Genomic DNA, 9,234 nt, shown 5'->3' on the forward strand with positions numbered 1-9,234 from the left:
CGAGTGGGGGGTAGGGAAGCAGAAGGGAAAGGCGAAAAAAGTGGGCGGTTTTCAGGTTGCTTATTGGAATTTTTTCTGACTCCACATTTTGGGTTACTAGATTCTCTCCCCTCTGGGACGAATTAATGAAGCGGTGAATGACCTCACGAAAGCGATTCAGCTTCAGCCCTCAGCCCGGCTGTACAGGCATCGGGGGACCCTGCACTTCATATCAGAGGTGAGTCACTTTCGTTTGGGAAGCTTTCCTTTCATAATGATCAAGATGTCGCGTCTCCCTTGATCTCAGAGTGCTGCTGTCTGTTAGATGTGAACTCAAGCCGTTCAGTGACATGTCTGTGCTCGACGGCAGCGGTAAAGCCATTTCCTTTAGCTGAAATTAAAACCAGTGGAGACACAGAAAGTACCCAAAACATTTTCTTGTTTGAGCTGTCAGCTGTAACTAATTCTGGATTGGGGTTGAGAGAGAGAGAAAAACAAAGGGTCTTTCCTTTGGTCTACAAATTACACTCCAGCCTTGCAGATGCAAGAAAGAGAAACAGGTGTGCTTTTGATCAGTGTGATTATTGCTCATAGAGGAATATTTGGATTTCTGTGCTTATCACACCCAGGGAGCCGTGGCTTGAACTAACATGGCTTCCAGACTAGAACTTCTGCAGATCAGTGACCCACACCTAACTAGAGTATCTTTTTCCATTGCAGTGCTTATTTCTGATTTTCACAATGATTTTTCTGGGCTTATAGTACTTTTAACAACAATTTTCTATTGTAAAAGAAAATATATATTGAACAATTTCAGCCTAACACATTCTAAGATTACTCTATGATATCATTGTTTTACAAGTATCCAGTATGTTAAAATACACTAGGTTAGAAGTTTCTCTAATGAAACTTCACTTGAGTAATATTTGAAATCGTATTATTCTTGTAGTTGAGACGAAATGCTTAAATTAGACCTTAGAGAGTCGTTTTCACCAGTTTCCTAGAAAGCCGGCTATTTCAACAAGCAGTAGAAGCACTCAGCTGATATATATGATTTCGTAGAATTTACATCAAAAAGAGCACAGGATGAACTGGTCATTTTTTCTCTACCAATCAAAAGTAGGAACTGTTTAAATGTCTAATGAGTACTGTTTTATTTTTTCCCCACTCTCATTTCTGTAGGACTATGCAACAGCCCACGAAGACTTTCAGCAGTCGTTAGAACTGAACAAAAACCAACCTATGGCTATGCTATACAAAGGGTTAACTTTCTTTCACAGAGGACTTTTGAAGGTGAAAGTTGTGCAATGTGTGTACGGTGTGACGCTTCTGTTTCTCATGTGGTGGGAGGAATTTAGTGTGATGTGCTTTCAAACGCTGTCTCAAGTGTCTCACTGGCCCGTCCTAGAAAGCAGCTGGAATCAGCATATTTATTGAGCTCCTATTATTTGCTAGGTTCTTGGAGGGAAGTACAGAAAGAGAAGATAAAAGGCTAATAGAAGGAGAAATAATACTTCAGATTTATAAAGCTCAGGTTTATGGAGCTGAAGTGGTGGGAGGTGAGGGGACAGGTCCTTTAGGCAGGGAGGCCAGCAGGAGCGAAGGCCTGGGAAGGTAGAAATCCAGCCAGTCCACAGAGTGACAAAGAGGTGTGTGCGTCAGGCAGGTGTGCATGCCAGGCAGCTGTGTGCGTCAGGCGGGTGTGTGTGTCAGGCGGGTGTGTGCGTCAGGTGGGTGTGTGCGTCAGGCGGGTGTGTGTGTCAGGTGGGTGTGTGCGTCAGGCGGCTGTGTGCGTCAGGCGGCTGTGTGTGTCAGGTAGGTTGTGCATGTCAAGGAAATAGGGCCGTCAAGTTGATTGCAAGCTGGTCCTCAGTCTAGAGTGTTGCACTAAGCATTTTTTATTTTTTGTTTCTTTTTAATTTGCTAGAAAGCACACGTACTTGCCAAGAGACAGAGTAAGAGGGAAGTGCGAAGCACTCCCGATGAGTAATGGTCTCGCTGCAATCCCTTCTTCTCCAGTTTTCCTTTCAAGACTTTGGGAATGCATGCACGTGTGCCCAGCATGTTTTTTAAACCACCAGTCTGGGGCTCGAACTACATAATCAGCCATGTGGGATCCAACCACCTTAACCTCCCTGCCACCAGCTGGCTCTTTACTAAGCACTTCCACTTAAATTTGTAGGCCCAGAGGAGCTATAAATTCGGTATGTAGGGACAAGTCTGTAGTTGAGCAAACCTGTCAGTTCAGAGGTACATTCTGACTGTGTGGGGCCAGGGAGGTAAGAGATCGGTAGCCTGGCTCGGACCTTGGTAGTGTGGCAGGTCAGAGCTGATGTGCCAGCCTGCGTTTCCTGGGTGGCTGTGGAGTGGATCTGGCATCTCTGAGAGGGGGTATCAAGCGATCGCCAAAGGGCTGCCCCGTGTGTGGGAAGAAGAGGGTGGGAGACAGCGCTGTGTGAACTGGGGAGGTTGGGGTAGCAGTGTAGTCCACCCGTCCTCCCCTCCTGCCCTAGCGCTGACTCCATGGCCTCGAGGCCTGTTTTTGTCAAGAACCTGCTGGCAGAGGCTTGGGCTCAGAGCCGGGGTGCAGAACTGGCTGGCACTGAGGCTGTAGCTGACTTTCTATCCTGGCCCTGGGCCTTCGCGGCCTAGCACGTAGTAGGTACTCTGAACAGGACACACTAAGCTACCCCTCAGAAGACACCGGCCCGAGAACTAAACACAGCCAGCTTGGGCTGGAGGGCACTCACTGACCAGGAGACCGAGGAAGTCTTCACCCAGAAGGGGGCACCTCCCCAGAACCTGGAAGGCTGCGGAGAGTGCGGTAGCCCACGGCAGGGGTGTGTGGGCAGGAAGGGTGTGCATGCTAGCAGTGAAATCAGTTCTGAGCCGTGTGTGTGTGTGTGTGTGTGTGTGTGCGTGTGTGTGTGTGTGTGAAGGTGGGAGGTTTACCTGTGGGAAGGCGGCATGATGTAATCCTCGGTGCCGAGGATTTGCGGATCCATGGCAGCACCCCGCAAGTGCTGGTGGGATAATGCCTTCCGAGGACGGAGCATCCAGCCTGGCATGGGGAGGCCTGGGTGTGAGTGCTCACTGTCAGCCTGGGCCACTGCCCATGGGCAGGTCACCCACATGCCCTCAGCCTTTTCTTTCACAACTGGAAAGTCGAAGTGACCCCGCTCCCTGCCTCCAGGCATCGGTGTCTGTTTTAAATGATTTTACCTGTGAGAGTTCAGCTTCACTGAAAGTCAAACTGGGAAGAATCGTGCAAATTCTGTCCCTTCAGCCTTGTCTGGCTTTTGCCAGGATGTGGAGGGCAGTCCTAACAAGGATGTTCTCCCTGGATTCGGACGGGCAGCCACAGGCCATGGGGGCAGCTTCCCAGGGAGCGAGCCGCTGCCAGGTGGGCGTCGGTGGCTGAGCCCGCACCTGCCCCGCCCCTCCTCCTGCACCAGCGCCTACACAGAGCCACGGCATCGCGCTCAGGCTGGCCCTCCTCCCCTGCACAGAGGGGAGAGATTGGAAATACAAAATAATACAACCTACTAGTACTAAGAGGTTAGAAACAGTTTTGGAAGTAAGCAAATGCGCAGAAGTGACCTCAGTCCCAGTCTCCTTACTGTAAAGCCAGGGTAGGAACACGGGCAGGGCACTTGAGGTTGTTTGGAAATGAGAATTTTTCAGAAAAGAGCTCAAACGGAGATGCTCGCTACAAACTGGCCAAGGATTAACTTGGCTTCAGTTTATTCCAGAGCTCCAGGATGAGAACCTAGAAATAGGCCTTGTTTCTGGGCCTACTCAGAGCCCCAGTGTCCCCGTCTTCCCGGGTTACTAGCCCTCTCTTCTCCCGCCCGCTCACAGCACCTACCACAGATGGAAACTCCCTTGGCATTTCCTGGAGCTGCTGTCCTGGAGGCCACCGCGGTTACGTACTGTCTCAGGCTTCCCGGCAGCATCTCCACGAGGCAGAGGGAACAGAGGGTGTCCCTTGCCCGGATGGGAAAACTGAGTCACTGCGAAATGGCTGAATTAACAAAAGAACCCTGTCCTAACGTTTCTGCTTCTGTTGCTGACCAAGGAAGAGCGCATCCAGTGGGCCGATGAGTCTGCTTTCTCGGAATCCTCTGGGTGGGCTCTCCCGGCAGTCGCGATGTAGAAATGAATGGCCATCGCTCTTTATTCTATGGCGCATTAGAGATACGCCGGGCAGCCTGCAGCCCGCACCCCAGCTCTCCACCGCAGCAGGCGCTCAGCCGTTCCGGACGTCCCAGTGGGTACAGCAAACGCTTTTCTGTGAACGCCATCCGTTTAGTCTGTGCGGGAAAGACATCTTGACGATTGCGTTCTAAAGAGCACCTGTTCTTACGACCTTCACTCTGAGAGCTATCTGAGTGTCCCCTAGTTACATAGCGATGGTCACCCGCTGACCAGTGAGGAAGACGGTGGCCAAAAGTGGTGTTGTGGCATTTGCCAAGCGCGCGGATCCAGAGCCAGTTCATGTTTAGAGATCGAGTCGTTCAAACGTAGTGTCTTTGTTCCCGATGCCTTCAAATCTTGATTCTGCTATGTCCCCTCTTTGGCAGAATGAGGTAGAGAGCTGTGCAGTGATTAGACAGGAACCCCGAAACCAAAGACTCTTAAAAGCTGAAGAGAAATCAGACTTTGAAGAGCTGTGGCGTCCAAGCATGCTGTAAGTGGGGGGGGCAGCAGGCGCGCCGGCATCTCCCGCGGGTGTCCACGAACACCAGGTGTGACACACCCCGGCCGGACTCACCCCGTCTCCCGCAGTCGGCCTCCCTCCTGTATATCCATGCGTTGGTTCACACCCTGGCCACCTGCCCAGGCTCTTAGCTTAAAAGCTTCCTACCCTTCTCCCTCACTCCCCACCGTGCACCCGAACACCCCGATTCTGTCTTAGTTTGCCTTTAAAAGTGTGTCCTGAACTTGACCCCTCTTTTCTGCCTCTGAGATGCTGTCTCAGTTCGAGCTTTCATTATCTCTTGCCCAGACTCCCGCACCACCTCCCAGCTGGGCTCACCTGTCTCTTCTCTTCCCTCCCCATCTGTGTCGTCCCTTATTGCCTCAGCAGTCACCTCAACAAAGCAGACTTTCCTTAGTGGCACACCTGAGCCCCGGGGCCCCACTGCTTCTGGGTGACGCCCAGACTGCTCGGTCCAGCCCAGGGTCCTTCCCTTCCTGGCTCGACTCCTAACTCTACTCCTACCTACACCCTCACGCTCTGCCATGCCAGGCTTCCCACCATGCTGACTACCAGTGCCACCGTTCCCCTTCTCTCTTTACCAAGTTCCTCTTCATTCCCCAAGTCCCAGCTCCACTGTCACTCCCTCCCTGAGGCCTGCTCTGATTTCCCCCGGCTCAGGTAGTGGTTCCTTCCTCTTTATCCCCAGAGACTTGCTCAGATCTCTGTTGTCGCTCTTAGCCTGTGCTCATGCCCTGGTGACACAGTCAGCTTCCTGATTGGACTGTGTTCTGAGGGCAGAGATAATGACCCGCTCACCTTTGCATCCCTGTACCTCGCCCTGTCCCCGCACATAGTAGGCGCTCAATACATGTTTGTCGGATTATAAGGTAGTTGTAAAAGTCCTAAAAGGTCAAGGCTGACCATGGCAGGGAGCCTGAGTGGGCGTGATCTTTCATGTGTCTTCCATGTCGACAGGGATCCGCTCTCATCTTTCTGCCAAGTGGCAGGTACTCAGTTGCAGTCTCTGATGAGTAGGTGGTTGTCCCAGTTCTTGTCTTTGAAGAGTCTAAAACCAGCCTCTCTTGCCCCACTGGCTCTCAGAGAAAACAAAGTTGCAGGGAGTGAATGATTTTTTGAAAAGAAATAGGACTGGGCTGCTTCACAAAGCATTTTGTGTTCCCACCAAATCCGTAAATATTTATCGAGTGCCTACCATGTGCAAAGCACGTAACGTCTTAGTAGCTCCCCCTATGAATGATCTACTCACGTGTGCAATGATCTGAAGTCTTTTTCATTAAATCTGACAGAGATTGCAATGCTTGGGAGCAGTTAACTTCACTCAGATGTATCTTCTCCTTGGGAAAAGTGTGAAATGCCTTTCACAGTTTTTTTTTTAATTACAGTAAATAATAACTGAGTCGCAGTGAAAGGAGCATTTGAGACGGGTGTCAGTGTGCTCAAGAACAGAATGGAAGTCCGTCAGTTTGCACAGATGGGGGGCTGGGCAGCAGCAGGTGCGCTGAGCATTCCTGAGACGGCCCCGACACGGCCTGGGGAGACCGGGTGTGCCTTGGTGCCCAGGCAGATGGTGGTGTTCTGTTTTGTTTTACTGCTTCTTTTCCTCGTACCAGGATCATGGGGCTTCTTCAGGTAGCCCACCCAGGGGCCCTTTGGCTTGTTTTGTCCACAATTTTTCCTTGGGCTTTCTTTTTGCCGGCTGAGTTTTCAGTGCTGTTAGTAATCATTTTCATGACCTCATACAGCTCTCAGGCTTCCTTTTGGTCTATAGGGTCCCTGTTAATTAAGGAAACGACTCTAGCGCGAAGTGATACTGGTTCTCTAAGTCCCAATGAAGTAGACAAAATGGGAAATGGCTTTCTCATCATGACGGAGAGGCCTAAGGCCCTGCCCGTTTTCACAGTAGTGCATTCGTTTACTCTGGAAATGAAACCCCCTGGCTCACGGTTTACTGCATTTCTACCTCTCCTTTTCTGAGTCCTGTTTAGGGATCTGTCAGAGACCATGTGTAATATGTACTTCAGGATTTTCTAGTAGTTTACATGAAACTCAATTTTAACAATATGCAAACGAGACCATTTTCTGTATACTTTTTACAGGAAGCTATTGAGTCTTTCAAAGAAGCTTTGAAACAGAAAGTCGACTTTATTGATGCGTATAAGAGCCTGGGGCAGGCCTACAGGTAAGCAAAGGCGTGGCAGTTGGGGTAGGAGGGGGCGGCAAGGGCAGAAAGCCTCACTCAGAGATATTGATAAAGAAATAGCTTTTTCCCCCCAAGGGAGGGGTGGTTTTCCATTGCCCAGGCATCCATACACTCATCCATGTCTTCCTGGGATGCAGAAAGAACCGTGCACCAGAGGATGTCATGTCTTGACTTTAGTGTGTCAGTGTGGGGTCTTCAAAAAGTTTCTGAAAATGTGCATTATGAAAAACTGTGCATGAATCTCCATTTTTTTTTTCTTTTTTGGCACCAAAATAAACTTGTACCTTCATTTTGTTTTTCCATGAACCGTTGACATCCCCAGGATGGGTCTAGAGAAGGTTAACCCTCGAGAGTCGGTGGTGGACTAGCAGCAGGGTGAGCCCTGGCTTGTGGCTGCTGCTGTCTCCGCCGCCGTCTTAGACCTTAACTGGAATGAATTCCCATCTCATCACTGTGATCCGTCTGAAGAGCCCTGGGATAGAGCGATGGGAGAGTGACGGATTTAACACCCTTCCGTGACGAGTCGGAACTCTGAGTAGAACCTGGCTTCCTGGCTCCATGCCCTGCCCTGATTAATGAAACTAATCTGGCTTTGGCCTCAATGAAAATTTGTATACTCTGATAGAAAAGGAAGTGGCCTGGTTTGGTGGACGGGGCTCAGGACGAGGAGTCGGGACACTTGATGTCTCTGGCCTGCCTGTTCTTCCGGGCCGTGTCCTCAACTTCTCAGAGCTTTTGGTTTCTCACATGTAAAGGTTCAATAAAAGCTAACAAACAAAGACAGCTACAGGATTTCCTCGCTGGGTGTCTTATTCAGAAAAGGCTGAATTCAAGAGCTTATCTGATGTGGATGGTTTGAAACGCTCACTTGCACTAACGTGGAGAAATGTTTGCGTTTTGTTTGGTTGAAGGGATGGCTTTTACCCTTCCTGTCCCACAGACTCGTCAGGGATATAGGTTGAAAACAGATTTGAAAGCACGTTGTAGAGTGCAGTGCACCTGTAAGCAGGCATTGTATGTCTAAAAATATTCATAGAGAATTGATGTGTTGACTGTTTGGAAGTTACTTTTGTTCGTTATAAAACTTTAAAGATATAAGATAATAACCGTTTCCATTCTGGAACGATTCCAATTCTAAAATTTACTCTTTTTTTCCCAGAATTTTTAATTATGTAACAACTTTCTAAATTTTAGGTGAAGGAGCGTCAGTGGACAAAATCACTTTAAGCCTATGGAGTTGGTTCAGAATGATAACCCTCCTTACGATTATAGTTTGTGTGCTTCCCCAAGGGCAAAGGTGTTTTTTATCCATAGACTGAGGTTGAGATCTAGTTTTTTAGGGGTTGGAGTGCATCATGAACTGGAGAGAGAGGTCTGAATAAGCATTTGCCTTGGGAGATCAAAACATGCATTTTCCCCAGAGAGTTTCAGGAGTCCTGTGGTCAGCCTAAGAGCTGGTAAGATGTATTGGGTCGTCAGAAAAGTCATGATGCACTTTTGCATAGAAAAATACATCATGAGGGACCAGTAGGTGGAGTAATGGTTATGTTGTTGGACTCCCACGTAGTCGACTAGAGTTCGAGTCCTGGACCGGGTGTCTTAAAACTCACACCAAATGTGAGTGTGTGTGCGGGTCCTGGGAGGAGACTGGAGAAGAAGGGATTATGGCATAGCCATCCCACTTGGGGAGCGATTTCTCTCTTTCTGTCTCTCTGTCCCTCCAGTGAGTGCATACACCCTTTATCAAAAATCTCAGGGGAAAAAAAAGGGGAAAGAAAACATGTCCTGACTTTTCCAGTGACCTAGTAGAAGTCAGAGGAGCGTGGCGAGTTGGGCTGTGTGGGCCTGAGGCGGGAGTAGCACAAGGTCGCAGCCGCAGCGAGGGCTCTTACCCCTGGGGTGGTCTCCTCTCTGAGGAGAGCGTCCGGCCTGCATTGTCCTCATCGCTGTCGAACCCCTAGAGAACTGGGCAACTTCGAAGCGGCCACTGAGAGCTTCCAGAAGGCGCTGCTGCTCAACCAGAACCACGTGCAGACGCTGCAGCTGCGGGGTGTGATGCTCTATCACCATGGCAGCCTGCAGGAGGCCCTGAAGAACTTTAAGGTGAGCTCCCAAAGGGCGGGCTGTGCCTGGGCCTCGGGGTAGTCCCGTGTCCCTGGGGCCCGCAGGGTAGTTCCCTGACATCCCTGGGGCCCAGCCGGGTAGTCCCGTGACATCCCTGGGGCCCTCGGGGTAGTCCCATGATATCCCTGGGGCCCGCGGGGTAGTCCCTGTGACATCCCTGGGGCCCGCGGGGTAGTCCCTGACATCCCTAGGCCCGCGGGATAGCTCC

The 9,234-nt window shown here is 50.2% G+C and overlaps 1 protein-coding gene across 1 annotated transcript in view; it reads left to right on the forward strand.

The window, feature by feature from the left end:
• TTC13 (tetratricopeptide repeat domain 13) overlaps positions 1–9,234 on the forward strand; it is a 61,223-nt gene that overhangs the window by 29,939 nt on the left and 22,050 nt on the right. Inside the window, exons 9-10 of the mRNA XM_027770861.1 lie at positions 6,799–6,881; positions 8,864–9,005. Of these exons, the coding sequence (XP_027626662.1) occupies positions 6,799–6,881; positions 8,864–9,005 (225 nt within the window). The remainder of the gene's footprint in view (positions 1–6,798; positions 6,882–8,863; positions 9,006–9,234) is intronic.

Source organism: Tupaia chinensis, unplaced genomic scaffold, assembly GCF_000334495.1.
Source record: "Tupaia chinensis unplaced genomic scaffold, TupChi_1.0 Scaffold000161_1, whole genome shotgun sequence".
Classification (NCBI taxonomy): domain Eukaryota; kingdom Metazoa; phylum Chordata; class Mammalia; order Scandentia; family Tupaiidae; genus Tupaia; species Tupaia belangeri.